Here is a 23,439-nt window from a genome sequence, read left to right as displayed (position 1 = left end):
GCTAATCCATGAATGTTAAGTGTCTGCCCAGATAAGCCCTTGTAGTCTGCTGGGCTACATGCATGAATGTTAAATGTCTGCCCAGATAAGCCCTTGTAGTCTACTGGGCTTAATGCATGAATGTTAAGTGTCTGCCCAGATAAGCCCTTGTAGTCTGCACATGCTTAATGCATGAATGTTAAGTGTCTGCCCAGATAAGCCCTTGTAGTCTGCACAGGCTAATCCATGAATGTTAAGTGTCTGCCCAGATAAGCCCTTGTAGTCTGCTGGGCTTAATGCATGAATGTTAAGTGTCTGCCCAGATAAGCCCTTGTAGTCTGCTGGGCTCAATGCATGAATGTTAAGTGTCTGCCCAGATAAGCCCTTGTAGTCTGCACAGGCTTAATGCATAAATGTTAAGTGTCTGCCCAGATAAGCCCTTGCAGTCTGCACAGGCTTAATGCATGAATGTTAAGTGTCTGCCCAGATAAGCCCTTGTAGTCTGCTGGGCTTAATGCATGAATGTTAAATGTCTGCCCAGATAAGCCCTTGTAGTCTGCACAGGCTTAATGCATGAATGTTAAGTCTCTGCCCACATAAGCCCTTGTAGTCTGCACAGGCTTAATGCATGAATGTTAAGTGTCTGCCCAGATAAGCCCTTGTAGTCTGCACAGGCTAATCCATGAATGTTAAGTGTCTGCCCAGATAAGCCCTTGCAGTCTGCTGGGCTTAATGCATGAATGTTAAATGTCTGCCCAGATAAGCCCTTGTAGTCTGCTGGGCTTTATGCATGAATGTTAAGTGTCTGCCCAGATAAGCCCTTGTAGTCTGCACAGGCTTAATGCATGAATGTTAAGTGTCTGCCCGGATAAGCCCTTGTAGTCTGCACAGGCTTAATGCATGAATGTTAAGTGTCTGCGCAGATAAGCCCTTGTAGTCAGTAAGGCTAATCCATGAATGTTAAGTGTCTGCCCAGATAAGCCCTTGTAGTCTGCACAGGCTTAATGCATGAATGTTTAGTGTCTGCCCAGATAAGCCCTTGTAGTCTGCTGGGCTTAATGCATGAATGTTAAGTGTCTGCCCACATAAGCCCTTGTAGTCTGCACAGGCTTAATGCATGGATGTTAAGTGTCTGCCCAGATAAGCCCTTGTAGTCTACACAGGCTTTATGCATGAATGTTAAGTGTCTGCCCAGATAAGCCCTTGTAGTCTACACAGGCTTAATGCATGAATGTTAAGTGTCTGCCCAGATAAGCCCTTGTAGTCTACACAGGCTTTATGCATGAATGTTAAGTGTCTGCCCAGATAAGCCCTTGTAGTCTGCTGGGCTTAATACATGAATGTCAAGTGTCTGGCCAGCTAAGCCCTTGTAGTCTGCAAAGGCTAATCCATGATGAAACCATGTTTTTTGCAAGACAGAGGCTTATTTCTTAATAAAAACATTTCACACTTTAACACTAAGATAGATAAGAGACTCCAGCTTACAGTTTCTGTCTGCCAGAATGTATCCACAACAGCTGCTTTCTTGTTGCCGACCACATTGTAATACCACAGCCAGGCCTCTGGGTTGATGGGCTCCCCAACAGTGCCTATCACTTTCAAAGAGCTGCGATTGTACCTGGGCAGAAAGAGAATTTTGCTGTTTATTTTCTATGTTCTATAGTAACCCGGTATTCATTTCATGATTGGGAGAATACCAGTGAGTCTCCAACTGGGACACCAGGCTTAATGCATGTGCATAATGTTGTCTCCCAGATTTGCCTGTGTAATCAGAACAGGCAAATCAGAAACAACACTTCCCTAAACTGGATTTTTGTTTGAATTGACTTCTTTTAAACGACACATTTCATAAAAGCCGAAAGTGTCATCCCTGATTAGACTGCACAGGCTAATCTAGGACAATACTTTACACACATGCATTAAGCCCCGTTTTCCCAAAGAGTGCCTCATATTTATTTTCTGTGTAATGTAGGGTTAGGTTTTGTCTTGATATGCATGATAATAACATTGAGCTTATCATGAATCCATTTGTTTCACATAATCTGTCATTCATTTTATATTGCATATGCTAGTAAGATTTAGAGCATACGTGACAGTTTTGTCACAATCTAGGAAAAACAAGACTATTGCAAAGCAATAAAAGTCCCATTTTCTACCATTGTCAGAATATATTCTCTGTTTTTGCCATAGCAACCAGAATCTCTGACATAGGAACAAAATGAAATGATGTGCATAATGTCCATATTGCCATCTATCCATGTTTCAAGTTTCATGAAAAAATATTAAGAACTTTAAAAGTTATCGCAGGATCTAGAAAAGTGTGACAGACCTACAGACTGACGGACTGACGGACACACAGAGCGCAAACCATAAGTCCCCTCCGGTGAAACCGGTAGGGTACTAATAAAGCATGAAGTCCTAATTGTTTCGTTTTAATTCAACTATAATGTACCATTTCTGTACAGGCTTTTCTACTAGCATTTTTAACTCCAGCTACAGAAATTGAAATTGTTATTACTTATTGAGCATCTCTCCACAAACACGCTCTTGAACACTATGTTCATATGGTATTGATAAAAAGTGGTGGAAATTTATAATATTTAGTTTAGCAAAAACCTACTCATATTTGGTACATTGACTCAAAATATACATGATTATGTGAGTATTTTTCAATTCCTCGTAATAACAACATTGGGTAATTTTGAAAAAGTCTTGGCAGGGATTGCCCCTGTGGACATGTGACTGCATGGCAGACAACATCTCAACTACTCCAATGTATTTTTGTGTTTGCAGTTTGTGACACAGTAATTTCCATATCCCAAAGCCCCATTAATATGTTACTTAGTCATCTCCAAAATCAAAAGCACCCTTACTTTGTGACACAGTCATCTCCCTTACTTAGTGACATAGTCATCTCCCTTACTTGGTGACATAGTCATCTCCCTTACTTGGTGACATAGTAATCTCCCTTACTTGGTGACATAGTCATCTCCCTTACTTTGTGACATAGTCATCTCCAAAGCCCATGAGTGTCCGGATAGCAGTGGGTGCTGTGTAGAACTTGGTAACCTTGTACTTTTCAACTACTGCCCAGAATCTGCCTGGATCAGGGAATGTGGGAATACCTTCAAACTGAAAAGAAATAGAAGACTGCTGTCAAATTCATATAAAGCACTTAAAATCCAACCATTCATTGGTTTTTACGCTCATCTGATGTATTGGGAAAGCCACAAAACAAGTTTAATGCAATATATTTGAAGATTAATTGATTATTGTCACAGTTGAGATTGAGCTTCAACAACTTCCATAGACCTGAACTTACTAGCACACTGCATATCTTGTCTTGTAAGTATGCAAGCCCCAATAGGTTATGAAGCTTTCCTCCCTCAAATTCAATCAAAAATTAAAGCTAGTAATTTCTAAGAAATAGTCCAGACAAGAATGTGTAATGATCACTTTGATGGACAAATAGCTAATACATACAAATGTATGTAAGTAGACCCTCTTAAGTGAAACCTGGTTAAATGCATGTGCCTAAAGTGTAAAGATTAGTCTCTGCAGCATCGTCACAGATTGGTCTGTGCAGTGTCGTCCCAGATTGGTCTGTGCAGTGTCGTCCCAGATTGGGCTGTGCAGTGTCGTCCCAGATTGGTCTGTGCAGTCTGCAAAGACTAATCAGAGACGACACTTTCTGCTGTTGTGGTATTTTCTCCTTTAAACGAAGCCTCTTCTAGTAAAATCCAGTTTCTGTGAAAAGTGTCGCCCACTTAGGGTATTGCACAGGCTAATCTGCGACAATACTTTAAAGTGGGTATGCACAATTTTGTCAAATATTTATGAATTTATATAAAATTGGTAAAAAACTTATGCTATATATATATATTTCAATAAACATTTGTGTAAATTAAAATAAGAAGCCAGATATTTAATTCTGAAATAGAAAATGTCTGTACAGTCGAATTCGCCAGCATGTAGATCATACATGTACGATGAGAATCTAAATTTAGTTTTACGGATCATTTTTATTTCCTGCAACGATATCTATTCATACGACACACAAACACTAACTCAGATCCTAATACAAATACATAAATTATGCTTCATTTATTGTAGGAAAATATGTACGAAATATCTTCGTCACAATCGGCTCAATTGCCTATTTTGTGTTATTGCAACATATTTTTTATCAATATATTACAATTTAACACATTTAAAAATCGCGCATACCTATTTTAAGCATATGAATACAGCCTACTTTTTCAAAAATGAGACTAATTTTTTTCTGGCAGCATAAAAATTGAGCCACACTTACAATGAGGCTTGTGGAGCCGTTGATCAGAGGTCCGTATGTTACATAGGTGTGGCCTGTAATCCAGCCAACATCGGCCGTACACCAGAAAATGTCGTCTGGCTGGTAGTCAAAGTCGTACTTGAACGTGGTCGCTGCATACAGCATGTAGCCAGCCTGGGTGTGTAGCACCCCCTTTGGCTTGCCTGTTGACCCACTGAGAAATGATATGGGAACATGGATGTGTTTCATTCGATGCCCTTCTAAATGAACAGCAATCTGGGAAAATGGGGCTTAATGCATGTTCGTGAAAAGTCATCCCTTACTAGCCTGTGTAGTCAGCACAAGCTAATCAGGGACAACACTTTATGCTTTATGGATTTTTTTGTTTGATGTAAGTCTTTGCTAACCAAGAATACAATCTAGGCAGAAAGCATCATATCTGATTAACATGTTCTAATCTGAGACAAAACTTTATGCTTTAATGGATTCTTTGGAAGTCTTTCTTTAACCAAAAATACAGTCTTGGTATAAAGTCTTTTCCTGCATAGGCTAATATGGGACAAAACTAAACATCCATGCATTAAGCCCAGTTTTCTCAAAAGGTGGTTCAAATAAATTGTCACCTTTTTATGCTGTTTCAGGAAAAAGAACGTCAGTGATTTGATTTTATTTTAAACTTCATCTGCCTTTAAAAAGGACTATACGATTTTGTCAAATATTTATGAATTTATATAAAATGTGTAAAACACTTATTATACATATATTTCAATATAAATTAAAATTAAGTATAAGAAGAACATGTGTCGAAAAATGCCAAATAAGCCAGATATTTAATTCTGAAATCGAAAATGTCTTTGGTTATTGTAGTAAAATATATATGAACCAGAGCTTTGTCACAGACATGACGAATACCCCCACATGCCGCATTGACACATAATATTTTGCATGTCGTCTTCACAAAAAACAGCGGACACCATGCTCAATTTTTAAAACACACTAAGTGACCCCTTAACCTAGTTTTTGACCCAGAAAGGCCCATGTTCTTACTTGGCCTTAAGATCATCTCCATAAAACTTCTGACCAAGTTTGGTGAAGATCGGATGTAAACTACTTGAATTAGAGAGCGGACACCATGCTGAATGTTAAAAAACGCACTAAGTGACCCCCTGACCTAGTTTTAGGCCCGGAATGGCCCATGTTCAAACTTGTCCTAGAGATCATTTAGATAAAACTTGTGACCAAGTTTGGTGAAGATCGGATGAAAACTACTTGAATTAGAGAGCGGACAACATGCTGAATGTTTAAAACGCACTAAGATACCCTGTGACCTAGTTTTTGACCCGGCATGACCCATATTCAAATTTGACCTAGACATCATCTAGATACAACTTCTGACAAAGTTTGGTAAAAATTGGATGAAAACTACTTGAATTAGAGAGCGGACAACATTGTGATGTTTAAAGCGCACTAAGTGACCCCATGACCTTGTTTTTGACCCGGCATGATCCATATTCAAACTAGACCTAGACATTATCAAGATACAACTTCTGACCAATTTTGGTGAAGATTGGATAAAAACTACTTGAATTCGAGAGCGGACAACATGGTGAGGTTTAAAACACACTAAGTGACCCCGTGACCTAGTTTTTGACCCGGCATGGCCCATGTTCGAACTTGACCTACACATCATCTAGTTACAACTTCTGACCAGAAGTGGTGAAGATCGGATTTAAACTACTTGAAATAGAGAGCGGACACCATGCTCAATTAGTAAAATGTCCTTAGTGACCCTGTGACCTAGTTTTTGATCTGGCATGGCCCATGTTCAAATTTGGCCTTCAGATCATCTAGATAAAACTTCTGACCAAGTTTGGTGAATATCGGATGAGAACTACTTGAACAAGAGCACCGCCTTGCGGGTGCAGACCGCTCATCTATTTTCTTTTTAAAGGTGACGGGACTCTCATTTTCAATCACAAAGGAGGGAGGGGTGGAGTTAAGAGGGGTGTATAGTGTGGGGGTGTGGACTTTTATTACATTATTTTCCAAAAATGGGGAAATGGGGGGGGGGGGATTCTTGGGTGCGATGGTTGGATGGTATTTCAAACATAAAATAATAAAAATAAATATTTGTGTTTTTTAACCGTTTCAAAACAACAAAATAGGGGGGGGGGGGGGGTGGGGGGGTATAGTGTGAGGGTGTGGTGGTCATTTGTGAGATGATCTTAAAAAAAGAAAAAAAAAAAATTAGCGGGGGGGATTCGGGTGGGGGGATTCGGGTGGGGGGAGGGGGGGTGGGGGGGGGGGGGAGATTCTTGGGTGCGATGGTTGGACGGTATTTCAACATAAATTAATTAAAAAAAATATTTGTTTTTTAACCTTTTAAAAAAAAATGGGGGGGGGTGGGGGGTGGGGTGGGAGGGGGTATAGTGTGAGGGTGTGGTGGTCATTTGTGAGATGAGCAAAAAAAAAAATTATAAAAAATAGGGGTGGGGGGGGATTCGGGGGGGGAGGGCACGGGGGATGGTTTGGGTGGAGTCTATTGTGGTATGTCAGGTAAGAGTAGTTTTGTCAAAGTATCAATCAAATCTAATCATAAATAAAGAATTTATGGCAATTTTAGCAAAATTTAATAATTTGACCTTGAGAGTCAAGGTCATTCAATGGTCAAGGTAAAATTCAACTTGCCAGGTACAGTAACCTCATGATAGCATGAAAGTATTTGAAGTTTGAAAGCAATAGCCTTGATACTTAAGAAGTAAAGTGGATCGAAACACAAAATTTAACCATATATTCAAAGTTACTAAGTCAAAAAAGGGCCATAATTCCGTAAAAATGACAACCAGAGTTATGCAACTTGTCATTTTACTGTACCCTTATGATAGTTTGCGAGTGTTCCAAGTATGAAAGCAATATCTATGATACTTTAGGGGTAAAGTGGACCAAAACACAAAACTTGACCAAATTTTCAATTTTCTAAGTATAAAGGGCCCATAATTCCGTCCAAATGCCAGTCAGAGTTACATAACTTTGCCTGCACAGTCCCCTTATGATAGTTAATAAGTGTTGCAAGTATGAAAGCAATAGCTTTGATACTGTAGGAATAAAGTGGACCTAAACACAAAACTTAAACAAATTTTCAATTTTCTAAGTATAAAAGGGCACATAATTCTGTCAAAATGCCAGTCAGAGTACATAACTTTGCCTGCCTTATGATAGTTAGTTAGTGCTGCAAGTATGAAAGCAATAGCTTTGATACTTACGGAATAAAATGTACCTTAACACAAAACTTAACCAAAATTTTCAATTTTCTAAGCATAAAAAGGGCACATAATTCTGTCAAAATGCACGCCAGAGTTATCTAACTTTGCCTGCCCAGTCCCCTCATGATAGTAAGTAAGTGTACCAAGTTTGAATGCAATAGCATTGATACTTTCTGAGAAAAGTGGACCTAAACGCAAAACTTAACCAAAATTTTCAATTTTCTAAGTATAAAAAGGGCACATAATTCTGTCAAAATGCACGCCAGAGTTATCTAACTTTGCCTGCCCAGTCCTCTCATGATAGTAAGTAAGTGTACCAAGTTTGAATGCAATAGCATTGATACTTTCTGAGAAAAGTGGACCTAAACGCAAAACTTAACCGGACGCCAACGCCGACGCCAACGCCGACGCCAAGGTGATGACAATAGCTCATAAATTTTTTTCAGAAAATAGATGAGCTAATAAGAGAGAGGACACCATGCTGAATGTTAAAAAACGCACTAAGTGACCCCGTGACCTAGTTTGTGACCCGGCAAGGCCCATGTTGGAACTTGGCCTTAAGATCATCTAGATACAACTTCTGACCAATTTTGGTGAAGATCCGATGAAAACTACTTGAATTAGAGAGCGGACAACATGCTGAATGTTTAAAACGCACTAAGTGACCCCTAACCTAATTATTGACCCGGCAAGGCCCATGTTCGAACTTGGCCTAGACATCATGTAGATACAACTTCTGACCAAGTTTGGTGAAGATCGGATGAAAACTACTTGAATTAGAGAGCGGACACTTAATACGGACCGACAGACAGACAGACCGACCGACCGACAGACAAGTTCACTCCTATATACCCCCCTAAACTTCGTTTGTGGGGGTATAAATATGTTCGTCACAATCGGCTTGGGGCGCTAATTTGTATTTGTTGCATTTTATGAAATTCGTCTTAAATGTATCATTTTTCTTGCCTATTTTGTGTTATTGTAACATATTTTTATCAATATATTACAATATAACACATAAAAATTGTATAGTCTCGCTTTAAACTAAGGGAATTTTGCGAATGAAAAAATTAAGTAAAACTAAACTAAGGGAATTTTTTGAATGACAAAATTGAGAAGAGTATAACAAGTGTTTTATACTCATAATTGTTAGCTGAGAGCATTAAATGCTTTAACATTTTTCTACCAATATAATGCATTTGTATACAATTGGTTGCTAGCCAGGGTATGTAATCCTCCCTGAATACATTTAAAAATACCTTGTATAAAGCATAAACAGGGGGTCCTCTGCGTCGAGCCACTCCGGGTCACAGGACGTGGACACCCCGGCCACAAGCTCATGCCACCACTTATCGCGTGGGCTGGACCAGCTAATCTTGAGAACGTGGGATGGACGGCGGGCAGGACGGTGGTCACCGTCATCCTCGGGGACAACGTACTCCTCAGAGGGAAGCAGGTGACGAGCCACTACAACATGCTCCACTGTGTGACCTCTGAAATAGAGAGAGCGTCATTCTGGGAAGTTAATTGCATGTTTGAATCTATGACAAAAAGGAGGACAATTGTCATTTTGGCAACCTGTGAACTAGCACCTTTAATATCTCAAGCCCTGTTCTGGGAAAACTGAGCTTTATAGATGTGAGTAAAATTTCTTCCCAGATAAGCCTATGCAGTCTGCACATGCTAATAAGGGACAACACTTTCCGCCTACATTGGCTTCACTAGATTTGCATACAAAATAGTTTTCCTTTAAATATATTTTTTTCTTTTTAATCTGAAAGTATTGTCCCTGATTAGCCTGTGTAGACTGCACAGGCTAATCTGGGATGACACTTTACACACATGCGTTTTGCCCAGTAATCACATTTATTTATTATTAAACTTCCACAAAACTGTTGAATAGACCATTATACTTCATATTTCTATATTGACTACAATGGTTTCAAGCTAAATTATCAATATGAGATTAGCAATAGAAAAACTGTGTTTAACCCTTAAAGCGGTGGAGCTGAATTTCAAAGGCCTTTGCAAACAGTTTGGATCCAGATGAGACGCCACAGAACGTGGCGTCTCATCAGGATCCAAACTGTTTGCTATTCTGATAGTATTCTTTGAAAAAAATCGAAGAAAATGCTAATTTTAGAAATTCTGCAGACGACATTTTAGCAGACGACAAATTTCCCAGCATGCAAAGGGTTAATGGATCATCATTAGCCATTCAAAGAAGTGTCTTCTTAGCAAAAATCCAACTAAGGCGGAAAGTGTCATCTCTGTTTAGCCTATGGGAATTGCACAGGCTAATCTGGGATGACAACTACCAACATGCAATATGCTACTTTCTAAAATCGAGATCAAAATCCAATATATTTTAAATATTGAAACTATTGAATGCTTACTCAGCATGGCATTTCTTGACTGCACTGTCCACAATATCCTTGAGGTTCAACAGTTTATTACCCCGCCACACGCCATCTGGTACAGAAACATCAACATTTCAATATCCATCCCCACATTGAAACACATTTGAGTCTTGTCTTTGGAAAAATGTGCTTAATGCAGGTGCATAAAGTGGCGTCCCAGAAAAGCATGTGTATATTGGGACAACTATGTACGCACATGCATTAAACTTTGACATCAGTGTAGAAGAAGGCTGATTATTGGGGTTTTATTACAATAAGTCAAATTTGTATTCTTAATAACAGATTTAACAACAAAACTGGGTTGGGGTGGGTGTCAAATTATTTAAAGCAAGTAATGCAATAATGGACAATTATTCTGCTTACATACACAAACTACCTAAGGAGAAAAACAAGGATAAGATAGGTCATTTGAATTGCTAGCAGACATTCAAAGATGCTTTGCACTGACATGATAGTTGTCAATAAGAAAGTTGTTGGAGGACAGCATGCTCCACTGTAAAACCACAGCCCAAATTGAATTAAACAAGCAAATTCGTTCAATTGATATCCCCCGCCATTATACTTCTGGACACAAAAGTTTTCTGGACGGATGGACAATGCCAACGTGCATCATCCTCTTATCCATATATGTACTCATACAAAGTTTCAATGAAATCCTTCAAAGCACTTCCAAGATATGGCTCGGGACACACACAAAAGCATTTTTTCAAGATACAAAGGGCCATAACTCCGTTATTATCCAATGGTGTACAATGCCATTTGGCGTGCATCATCCTCTTATCCATATATGATATATATACTCATACCAAGTTTCAATGAAATCAGCCAAAGCACTTCCAAGATATAGCTCCGGACACAAAAGTGCCGGACGGACGGAAAGACGGACGGAAAACAATATCCCTCCGCCTATGGCGGGGGATAACAAAGTTAATCAATTGTTTTTGTTAGAATGTGCATGAAATCTTTGAGGTTATTACTTAAAAACGTGCTTCAACAAGAACTGTGTTTGTGAAACACAATGCCCCCTACTGCGCCGCTTTGAAGCCATATATTTTACCTTTAACCTTGAAGGATGACCTTGATCTTTCACCACTCAAAATGTGCAGCTCCATGAGATACACGTGCATGCCAAATATCAAGTTGCTATCTTCAATATTGCAAAAGTTATGACCAAGGTTAAAGTGTTGGGACACATACAATGACAGACAGGCAGACAGAAATGACAGACAGGCCAAAAACAATATACCCCTGATCATTAAATCCCGGGGCATAATTAAAAATCTTCAAAGAATAATCAGTATAAACCCTTCACATGTATGTCAGACATAACAGTAGCCTACTCTACCTGCTGTGATAACTATTGCACATTTTGCGTCTAAAATTCGATCTGCCAATGAGTCCGCTGAAAAGCCTCCGAACTACAAAACAAAAAAACAAGCACTTGCCTTTTATACCTAGACACGCATTCTAGGTCTAGTCATGCATTTTACGCTGAAGTAAACTAAACATTAACAACAGTAATTTTATTGTTGACAATAGTGAGAGATATTTTTACATGTGTGGTCTCCCTGACTTTAGGCAGTTGTCCCATGAACTTGAAATTACCGTACTTTTTGTAAATGACTCAAGATTGCGCGTTCATTTTGCCAAGGAATTAGACAATAAACTTTGACTTACATAAATTACCCTAAACATAAAACCATTCATGAAAAATCAAACTATGTTACATATTTTCGTTGCAATGATCAAAATAACTAGCTATTTATATAAAGTAAAACCAACATTGTCTTGTTAAACTTTGTTACGGTGCATTTCTAAAAAATTTCCAGCATTCTTTAAAGCATTATACAGAGCATGGTTAGTAGGGGTAAGTGTTCACATTTTATTCTGAGTAACCATCATTTAAAAACATACATGCCATAAATTTTCAGACCGATTCCGGGACATTGAGCTCAATTTTCTGGGTTATTTGCAGATTTTCCGGGACATGTATACATATAGCGATATATATAGACATATATGCATTTTGGTACGCATTTTTTCACATCGTAAATTGCTAAATTCTAAAGCCTTCAGTATCCGAAATACAGTAGATCAATTAACGTCAAATTAAACATTAATACTTCCGTTACTAGATACAAAATGTTAAGGTTTTAGCACGACGCGGACGTCAGTCGATGAGCTGGCTTTGACAATACCTAAAACAATAGCTAAAAATCACAGAAACAATTTAAAGGATAATTGCAAAAATCCAAACTTTGTGTTTTCATCTTGTTGAATCCCGTAATGCATAAAAATTATAAAAACAAAAATTATTAACTGCAGATCAACTACATCTCAATCCATTATTTTTGATGTATAATGTTTTAAGATTTAGCCGTGGAAAGCCTTTTTTCAAGCACTGAAATTTTCTCTCATCAAACTTTCAAACAACTAAAACCAGTTTGGCCCTGATTTTTGCTCATTCATTGAACATCTCATTTATGCTTGAGTAGTGACACAAACAATAACATGACCTGCCAAACATCAAAGATGACTAGCGCTCAGGCAGCTGAATACAGCAGTCCATGTGGAGGTTTCTAAATAATTGGACATGACAGAGAGCAGTACTGATCTTTTTATTAATCAATCAATCATTAAAGCGAGATTATATGACTTTTTATATTTGTTAAATTGTAATATATTGATAAAATATGTTACAATAACACAAAATAGGCAAGACAAATTATACATTGAAGACAAATTTCATAAATGCAGCAAAGACAAATTAGCGCCCCGAGCCGATTGTGACGAAGATATTTCTTACATATTTTCCTACAATAACCAAAGCATTCGTCTTTTTAGTTAGTGTTCGTGTGTCGTATGAATAGATATCATTGCAGGAATTTAAAATGAACCGTTAAACTAAATTTAGATTCACATTGTACATGCCTGATTTACATACTGGCGAATTCGACTGTACAGACATTTTCGATTTCAGAATTGAATATCTGGCTTCGTTCGCATTTTTCGACACATGTTCTCCATAACTTTTATTTTAATTTATATTGAAATATATGTTTAATAAGTTTTTGACCCATTTAATATAAATTAATAAATATTTGACAAATTTGTATAATCTCGCTTTAAGGACCTCATGACAAAAGAGTGTTCTTAAGTAGTGTATTAAATTTAAGCTCACTTATTTAAGACAAACTATTTACACAAAATACACGGGAAGTGAATATTTATGACTAGAATTTGTTCATGTCACTTAAAAGATAATATTTGGCAATTTGTTTCAGATTTGATTATATGCATTTGAAAATACAAGGGCAATTGTTTATTAACCATTTTATTAAAAAGTCATTGTTTTACTAAATTAAAGTGATATTTTGGGCATTTTTCACTGATGAATTGAGCTGAAAAGAATTAACAGGTCAAAAGAGTAAGTTAAAATGTGGTTACTGACCAATTATTTGCAACTCATCTTACTACCAGTTGTTTATAAAAATATATTTTATATTCGATATTTTACATGACTCACCCAGTCCTGTAAGCCGAAATGATTGGTAAAACAAAATTGTGTCTATGTGTTGTATAAACGATTCTGCACTAAAACTTAATTTAGGTTCACATTGTACATGCGTGATCAGTTGTCAAACGAAAGTACGGTTGATATTCAAATGCATTATTTATTTATTTCCGGGATATTGTTTTAGAATGTTGATGCTGCATTAACAAATATAAGTGTATATGAAGTAAAAACACCAAAAATAAACAACGGTTGCGATAAACACCTATAAACTGTTAGATGCCCATAATATCACTTTAACAATGCATCACATTTAAATGAAGTTGTACGGTAACTTGATTGAAATTCCTTAAAGTGATATTATGGGCATTTTTCACTGATGAATTGAGCTGAAAAGAATTTTGCAGGTTAAAAGAGTTAGTTAAAATGTGGTTACTGACCAATTATCTGCAACTCATCTTGCTACCAGTTGTTTATAAAATTTATTTTATATTCCATATTCTTACGTGACTCGCCCAGTCCTCTAAGCCAAAATGATCCGTAAAACAAAATTGGGTCTTTGTGTCGTATGAACGAATCTGCACTAAAACTAAATTTAGGTACACATCGTACATGCATTATCAGTTGACAAATGAAAGTACGGTTGATATTCAAATGCATTATTTTTTCTCTTTCCGGGATATTGTTTTAGTATGTTGATGCTGCATTAACAAATACAAGTGTATATGAAGTGAAAACACCAAAAATAAACAACAGTTGCGATAGACACCTATAAACTGTAAGATGCCCATAATATCACTTTAAGCTTAACAAATACTTAGTGCTTATGAGGGGATTTAAATTGATTATGTTGAGAAATAAGCCTAATGCAACAAAAAGAGTGATTATCATGACAAACTGATTTGGTGTCTGTAATTAATGGAGTTGATTTACACATTAGAGTTCCATTTGATCTTTCATTTAAATGGTAATCATTTATTTCAGAAAAACTGTGTTGATGTCTGTTTTATAGGGCATGTGCGTCTAATAGAATGAATACTGTATGATTTAGTATCAAATAGAATTGTGATAAATACTATCCCGCAAACCTTTGGTATCTAATCTTCCTGCCAGCCACCCATTGATAGATATCATCTTCACTCTTGATAGTTATCATCTTCGCACTTGAAAGTTATCAATGTCTAACATAATACTAGTGATTATATATGTACACACGATAACAAAAGCATGCTTGCCGCACTTTTCAACCTCAGCGATGTGTACTTTTATTTATTTAATTCACATTCAGTGGACAACAATACAACTATGATCGCTTTTTTAAAGTCAAAGAGTATGCTGACACCTTTGAGTGATACATGTGTACATATGGAATAGTCTGCAAGTCAAATTTTACTAGAGAAGGTAGTAGCACAGTGGCTTGTGTTATGGCTATACGATGCAAGGCAGTTGGAGGCTGAAGTATCCAATGATTATATGAAATTGCACAATATTTTTTATTTTTTACAAGATAAATTAATATAATATTTGTAAGCATTTATGTAAACACATGCCCTATTAAACAAGCATCCCCAAATTTTCTAAGACACCAGCAGGGATTTTCAGCCTTATATAAAAAAGAGGCCTATTAAAGGCCGCTTCCCAATAGAAAATTTCTAAAAAACCATGCAGTTTTCCCAAAATCCTAACTTACACTGGTAGCTTTTTCATTTCCCAAAGCAGTAATTTCAGCGAGAAATCTTCCCAAAATAAGCAAATTCTTCCCAAAATCCATAAGCTAGGGCCTTTTCCCAATGAAGTGAGGAAAACCCCTGACCAGGTTTAACTTACAATTCAAGTGAAAACTCAAAAAGAATGATTGATTACACATCCATTGTTAATCAACACCAAAACTAGTTTTATCACCCTCTGTGGTCACATTAGACTTATTTCTACTGTATTGTATTAAGCAACATAATCAATTTGAATTCAATCCTGTTCACTAAGTATTTTTAGGGCAGGAGGAACATCTTTATTTAACTTGAATGCATTTTAAAACGTTGATACCCATGACCTAGTCTAGTAAATAAACTGCAAATGTGTATTATTAAATTTGTAGTCTGAAACCCATCACCAGATATTAGATATTATTGTTCAAGTCAAATAGAACATTGTAGCTATAAATAAATGATTCTCAATCATGTATTTTGTGAGAGAGTGCATATTATACTTCTTCATGCATAACATAATGTCATCCCATTGGAAAGTGTGGTTCTTAGTATTTGATTGCATAATAACAACTTTATGGCACAAAAACGCTGAGATCTTTACTTAAAAAAAAAACAACAAAAACTGCAGTATGTTTTTACACAATATGGCAACTAGAGTTAGTTATAAAAGTAAGATTACAGTAGATCTGCAGTGTACATTTTAGTTTTTATCATTTTTAGCATGATGGAAAATGCTTTTTTAACACAAAAATAAATTGGAATTTTGCAAACTATTGTTTTAATTTTTTCTAGGATAAACAGAAAAAAAGCAAGCAGTGGGTCATAACTGTTGTTTCCAAAATGATAATAACTCCATGATGTCCTTGAAAAAAACATGACCGATTCCTGCTACTTATAGTTGTCTTTGTTTGACAATTGAAAAAAGTTGGAAACATTTAAAGAAAGATACTGTAACAGAGTTTAACAAGGTCTCCTTTGTCCCTTGGTTTTACTTTTTACACAGGCGGCCTTGTTATTTTGATAGTGGTATGCAGTAGAAATGTTACATGAACATTAATGTGTTTTGGTAATTTATAATAATCAAAGTTTTGTCCCTTATTTCTGCACATCTTCTGTAGATTTATTACTTGATTGAGGCATTAGGGCTTCTTCATAAAATTCCTAAATAATAAGAAGCTATTATCTTATTAGTAAGGTATATAACTGCGTTGGTTAGATTCAGACTAGTCCAACTTAGTGACACTCTCAAATATTAAGCTAGAATTTAGCTCATATAAAAAGTATCTCTAAATTCTTTGCGCGTCTTATAAATAAGACTAGATTCAGACAACACATGATATCAATTAATGAATGGCTGAGGGACCAAAGTGCAAGCATTCATTGGGAATCCTGAACTATTGATCCAAGGAATTTTCTATCAAAGTCTAATACAGGAAATCTAAAGATGCAAATGTAGTGGTGTGTTTCTGTTCAGAGCCATGACTTGATAACAAAATTTGCCAAAAGCTTTTATAAAGCATGGTCTCTGTTATTACTAATGGTGTTACATGTGTGACTTTTCATCCATTAAAGAAACACTAATAAACAAGAGATGTGTTTGTCAGAAACACAATGCCCCCCTTACTGCGCCACTTTGATTAAAAAATTTGTTTTACTATATCCCTTTGGATTATACAATTTGGCAGGTACAGATCATTTTCACAAGGGAAGTTATTTTCTTATATTACTTACCCTGTGAAAATGATCTGTACCTACCAAATGATAAATATAAATTATCTCCCTTTAAAGCATGTTACTTTCCTTGGAATTTTTTTGTTGAACTTTGACCTTGAATGATGACCTTGACCTTTCACCACTCAAAATGTGCAGCTCAATCAGCCTCAATGAGATACACATGCATGCCAAATATCAAGTTGCTATCTTCAATATTGCATAAGTTATGGCCAACGTTAAAGTTTTCGGACGGACGGACGGACAGTTCAAATGCTATATGCCACCCTACCAGGGGCATAACAACTAAATATGTTTTAAAGATACACCTTAAGTATTTAAGCCTAGTATTGTTAGTTTTTTTTATACAATATCATTGATATTATTTTATTATTCAGTTCTGCTTTGAAACATTAATTTAAACAAGCAAATAAAGTTTGTTTATGGTGTGAATCCCTTGATCTATGGTATAATCCTAAATAAATATTTCAGTGTAGGGTAATGGTTTTTACGAATAGCAATTCTCCTCATTGATATCTAAACACCCATGCAGTTTCATATTGAAAAACTGTAGCGTATCTGAGCCCTAAAAAGTTACACAATACACACAAAAAAAAGGGCAATAACTTATTCAAGAAAGTGTAGGGTAATTGTTTTATGCATGGCACTTCTCCTCATTGATAGTAAGACACCCATGAAGTTTTATGTTGAAAACTTGAATGGTATCTGAGATATAGCCCTGAAAATTTACATCATAAAAAAACAAAGGACAACAAAGTTCTCTTATTTAAGAAAGTGTAAGATTATGGTTCATGTGCATGGCACTTCTTTTCATTGATTTCTATACATCCATGAAGTTTCATCTTGATATTTTATGTAGTTTCTGAGAAAGAGCCATGCAAAGTTTTGAGAGAGATGGAAGGACAGAATTACAGACGGACGAATGGACGTACCAGTCCAATTTTATATCCCTGCGCTTTTGGCGGGGGTAAAAAATATTAAGAAAGTTGGGCATTAAATAAATTTGTTATGTGATCTTTTATATTTCTTGTTCTATATTTTTCAGGGTCAGCATAATATGCATATAATCAATATATTGGGCAGAAGTAATTTTTGCTTACAATTTTACACCCTGTTGTTTTGGATTGATATTGGCATGATAAACTATTACAATGCAAAACATGATGTGCTCTGGTGAGCTAACAATCAGGGATCATATTTTTGTCGGTTTTGTCGATCCTAGACTGATTGAGGTCATGAAAGACCGATTGAAAATCCCAAACAGTCGGTCTGATTCTGTTTGCTAAAATTCCCATGCCATGAAATCGATTACACAGTGCACACCCATTCTTATCTCGATTAGGTGTGATAAACCATTCGCTGCAGTCTCTAAACCGGTCAGGACCAGATTATTGCACGTTAGCCGACTAGTATCAGAGTATTGCCCCAAGCAGCTAAGATTCGCGCGGCTGTGTATTGGTCACGCGTGAATTATCAATCGATAATTTCACTGGCTTATACCTAGCACAATCGGTCCGTAAGGTGTACTCGTCCAGGATAAAATCGTTACTTCGGAGATACAAACCTCGATGTTATCCTCGTGGAAATTGTGCATTTCATGCATGATACAGTAAACTGTCATATACACAAAGAAGAAAATCGGATATTCTGCAATAATTGTGGGCGGACCTTATACACTGAAAGCACGCGCTGTAATTAAACAAAATATGCCGATACATTTTCCACCAGCGGAATAATTCGGCAATAAATAAATAAAAGTCGCCGATCTGATCGACAGAACAGCCGAAAGTTATTTTTATGGGCGGAACTTCTCATAAAATAGTACACACGAAAAATAATATACATTGTATAAATCTTCAGGAAAAATCGTGTTAGAATCGAAATAATTCGTGTTCTTTATTGTTTGTTGTTGAATAACCAACGACCGAAAGTTTAGATGCGTGGTTTCAAATCATTTAAACCCTACGCATCTTAACTATCGGCCGTGGGTTATTCGACTACAAACTATAACGTACATGAATTATTTCTTAACTATTTGGTTTTGTTATTGTCAGTAACAAACCTACGCACAGACATTTGTTTGGTTCAATGCATGTTTGTAAGCTATTATCGAGTTGACAACGATTAATTCAACGATTAAAAACATCGGTATAGATTTACACAGACTAATAATATTGACAACGATGAAAAACAGTCAGATAAAACAGCACACGAAACAACCAATGTCAATGAAATAGCAAATGATAAAACAAAATGAGAAAACTCGTATGTTCCGTTTAAAAATAATGCCTAAGGGAATTTAACTTGTACATTTATTATACCATCTTCATGAATAGCAAAATCAATGGTATATATTTTAACGTAATTTGTCATAATTTCGGATATAAATTTTCAGACACTTTTTCCCCATTTAAATCCGGACCGATTGATGTTGCGGGAAAATATGATCCCTGCTAACAATAAACTCAACGAAAAAAGATCTGAATTAAAATCTACATAACAGGATGTAGTGAGCTTCTACATAAAAAAAACGTACATATCACACAAAATCTGTTGGTTTAAAAATTCAAACTGTAAAATGCACACGAATTTATGACATTCAAAAAAGCATGCAGAGCGCTTGCTTATACAAACACTATGTACTAGGAATGTGTTGACTATGATACAAAGACAGGACTTGACAATGACTATTTCAACCTGCTGTCAACACCAGCTTAATCTTTGGTGCTAAAAGACGTTCCACTAGAGACTCTACAGAGAATCCTGCAAACTGAAAGGCAATGCAAAATAGAAATGCAGACAGTCCCTTACACAATACTTTAATGAAGATGTACCAGATTCTGTTTTTATGCTGAGTATTAATTAATTTCTTTACCACTTAGATATGTATTTGAAGGCATTTGTAGTCCCATAGAAAGTTAATTTAATTAAAGATCTTTCTTACTAAATTCAAGTTTAAATAGCTTCATTTCCAATCCTTAGATACTGATGAGCAGCAAACAGCATAAAATCCGAGTTACTCGCAGGCTGTTCTGGTTTAATGCTGGTTGCAAAAGCCATTTTCCCTTTGCTTCTTACGGGGAAAGGGTTAATTTCTTTTAAAAAATTGAATATTTCGAATCAGAAGTTTGGATTCTTATATTTTGCCAGTTTTCTAAATTGAAATTCACATCATTATTAATCATTTAATTGGGATACCTTATAGGTTGACTAGATAAAAATGCTGCATGGCAAACTGGTAGTTTTTGGCTTACTAATCACATTCAAATTTGGTTTACATTTAGTTAAGCCTGAACTGAGGTTAACTGAGCTTTATCCAAAACTCACATACAGGTTAGATAATAAAATCACATTTATATCATCGTAAACACATATGTTTATATTATATGAGTAAATACAGTAATTAAATACATACCTTATAAATACATTTTTATTTGAAATACCAGTAATGAGTTGTTTCTTAATAAATTATTTTTATTTTTGCTTGAACTCAATTCAAACGTAGTAAAACGCTGTAAAATAACTACATCTAATTTTAACATTTACAATATCAAGTGTCAAAATCACAAATTTGCAAAGGCAATCAAGGTCAATATATCAGTCTGTTTCTAATCTTGTTCTGATTGAAGCAGTTCATTTTTTATTTTATCTAGCAAAGTTACATGACATGAGAAGCCTGGCTGACTACAATCTGAGGGGTGATGAACTTGACGTGACAACTGCATGTCATGCAAAGTTTCATCCTTTATTTACAAGAAAGATTTCAGCACGGCTGATTATGATTACATCCATCCATAACGTTATCTGAAAGCCTAAAACTAAACAAGGTGCTTAAGATCACATACAAATACAAGCAAGATAAGCAATACACAAATAGTTACTTATAAATCTGTTAAGTACTTATGAAATGCAGTTCATTTCAAGAAATAGCGGTGTGGTTTTGTACCATTAAGAGTAAAAGAATAAAGTATGTAAGCATTTTTAATAGAATAGCATTTAAGTGCATTCAAACATAGCATGTTTTAAATTAAATGGCATTAAATTATAAACTGACTTCTAAAGAAGTTATTCAGAAGAACGTCTTTTGGCAAATGCGTTTTGAGCAAAAAATGTATTAAACAAAATAAAATTACATGGGGAATATACAATTTGTTATTGAATGACAGAACTGATGGTATTTCTTGTCACCTTAACCCTTTACCACTCATAAGCAAAGTGAAAGTACCTCACTCATATATATTAGCATTTAAGCCCCATACACATTATTACTTCCAACCTAGAAAATGCTACAACCTGTTTATAAGACAATGTTTACCCCAGTTTACAAAGTACCGTTGAAAGGCTTGTAGGTGCGTCCTTAGTACAATAATGGGTACATATGTTTATTTATTGCCCCTTACATCTCTTCATAATCAGGATTGATTTGCTTCCATACTTAAATTGCCACACATGAATCATATAAATATTGATAGGCAGAACCATTTTTTAAAACATATTCTATAACTCCATGATGAGTTACTGCAATGTACACCAGGTACCTACCACTATAGAATGCATGGCTCCAATGCGGACACAGGCTAGCAGAGCTACTGTGATTTCTATGATCATGGGCATGTAGATGGCCACACGGTCACCCTTCTGGACTCCTGTAACAGATTAGTTCATAAAATACAAATGAGCCACAATCTGGGAAAATAGGGCTTAATGAAAGTTTAAACTAACAATACCATAAAAAGGAAAGCGTTGTCCATGATTAGTTTGTGCAGATTTCACAAGCTTATCTGGGATGGCACTTTACGCACAAGCATTAAGCCCAGTTTTCACAAATAAGGCTCATATATTAAAACTTTAATACACTTAATGCTTTGCACACTCTCAAGTTCAATTCCTGGGTAGAATCAGCACAAAGGTGTCTTTGGAGCAGACATTGAAAACGGTCCTTGAGTAGGAATCAAACTTAGCAGACTTTTGTAACAATTGGTGGACACCTCATCAGCTACGCCATATCTACCTTATTCAGATATGTTTGTAACAGGTTCATCATTGACACCTTATAGGTAAATTTTCAACATGGCATATTAAAAATACTTATCCACAGACCTGTTGTATTTTTTAATATTCCATGTACGAAATTTGTATTTTGTAAATAAGATAAAGCAACACAGAATAAAACACTCGACTCACCCAGGCTTTTGAGAACATTAGCAAACTGGCAGACTTTGTCTAGCAGCTGACTGTATGTAATGTGTCCACTGTCATGCGGATCATTCCCTTCCCTGAAACCAATGTTCAAATTCAACAACTCTGACGAAGCATGCAAGCTAAGCTCTGGGAAAACAGGGTGCCATGCATGTGCATAAACTGCTCAGGATAAATAGGGATAACTCCTTTCGCCTAAACTGGAATTGCTTATGAGATACTGCCTTTGAGGGAAAACACCAAAAAAATGGAAAGTTTTGTTCCTGATTAGCCTGTGCTAACTGCACAGGCAAATCTGGGATGACACTTAACGCGCAATCATAACGCCCCATTTTACCAGACCGCTGCTCATTCATGTTTTACAACTAACAGTCTTCTGCAACATTATTTCTGTTGATGCAGGTATGTGTAAATCAATCTTAACAATAACTGATTATCTAAATTTATACGAAATTTATCAACTTTATACTCTAAATACCTTTTTTCCCGAATGATTAGTAACTTATTTCTTTACAGGCTTCCTGAAAAGTCCCCAAAAGAGTGCCTGTCAACCCGACAGGCTGATGGAAAGTTCTGACCAAACAGCGTGATATTATAACTGAAGAATTAAGTAAAAACAACAAAGGGCGAGCACTCTTAGGAACTAGTGACGCATAAGTGTTTCTTTAATGACAAAAAGGTTCGAAATTCACGAAAAGAGATATTCTAATAGGATGTTTTCGTTCTTTTGGCAAGTATTAGACTTTTCAGTATTAAGTCATAGTTTTTTTGGCCTGTCACAAGGACTGGCGATATAAGAAACTTTGCCGGACCATAAAGAATTCTGCCGGACAAGACCAGCGGTCCGGCCTTTTCAGGAAGCCTGCTTTACCCAATAGATCACAAAATCACACACCAAGGATGTGTGGTTTTTAGCCATTCACCTTATTTACAATCATATTCATACATTTCAGACAACCACTCTCATCGCCCATTATTCTTAACATCAGATTCTAGCACCTTCAGAGCTCCAGATAAGGATTTATGAAATTAGTAACGGTACTGCCACTGACAGAAAGAAAATGAGTAACGCTTAAAATCAATTAGTACCTGTACTACCATATCCAAAAATAAAGGTAGTACTGTACTACCCGTGTTCTTGGATATTGAAGGGTGTATAACTGACTTTACAGAAACATTTGCAGCAATTATAATAAATATATGTAGCTTCTTAAACAGTTACTGTATTAGGTTTTCCATTCTGAATTATGATGCTAATACAAATACACATTAAAAACTCATGACTTATACTTTTTCTTCATTTTTCTTGACAAAAAAACACAAGCCAACTAGTAAG

The 23,439-nt window shown here is 36.1% G+C and overlaps 1 protein-coding gene across 4 annotated transcripts in view; it reads right to left on the bottom strand.

The window, feature by feature from the left end:
- Positions 1-23,439, bottom strand: part of LOC127861662 (acetyl-coenzyme A synthetase, cytoplasmic-like) — a 47,265-nt gene that overhangs the window by 20,469 nt on the left and 3,357 nt on the right. For all 4 annotated transcript variants that reach the window (XR_008040315.1, XR_008040314.1, XR_008040316.1 and 1 more), the window contains exons 2-9: positions 22,089-22,180; positions 21,447-21,550; positions 11,299-11,371; positions 9,930-10,005; positions 8,793-9,026; positions 4,292-4,484; positions 2,978-3,111; positions 1,465-1,597 (exon numbers count right to left, since the gene is read on the bottom strand). Coding sequence is in view for 1 of the 4 variants with exons in the window: in XM_052400350.1 (XP_052256310.1) it covers positions 1,465-1,597; positions 2,978-3,111; positions 4,292-4,484; positions 8,793-9,026; positions 9,930-10,005; positions 11,299-11,371; positions 21,447-21,550; positions 22,089-22,180 (1,039 nt within the window). In the remaining 3 variants the exon portion in view is untranslated. The remainder of the gene's footprint in view (positions 1-1,464; positions 1,598-2,977; positions 3,112-4,291; positions 4,485-8,792; positions 9,027-9,929; positions 10,006-11,298; positions 11,372-21,446; positions 21,551-22,088; positions 22,181-23,439) is intronic.

This window comes from Dreissena polymorpha, chromosome 16 (assembly GCF_020536995.1).
Source record: "Dreissena polymorpha isolate Duluth1 chromosome 16, UMN_Dpol_1.0, whole genome shotgun sequence".
In the NCBI taxonomy this organism is placed as follows: domain Eukaryota; kingdom Metazoa; phylum Mollusca; class Bivalvia; order Myida; family Dreissenidae; genus Dreissena; species Dreissena polymorpha.
This window is presented reverse-complemented; position numbering and strand designations above follow the sequence as displayed.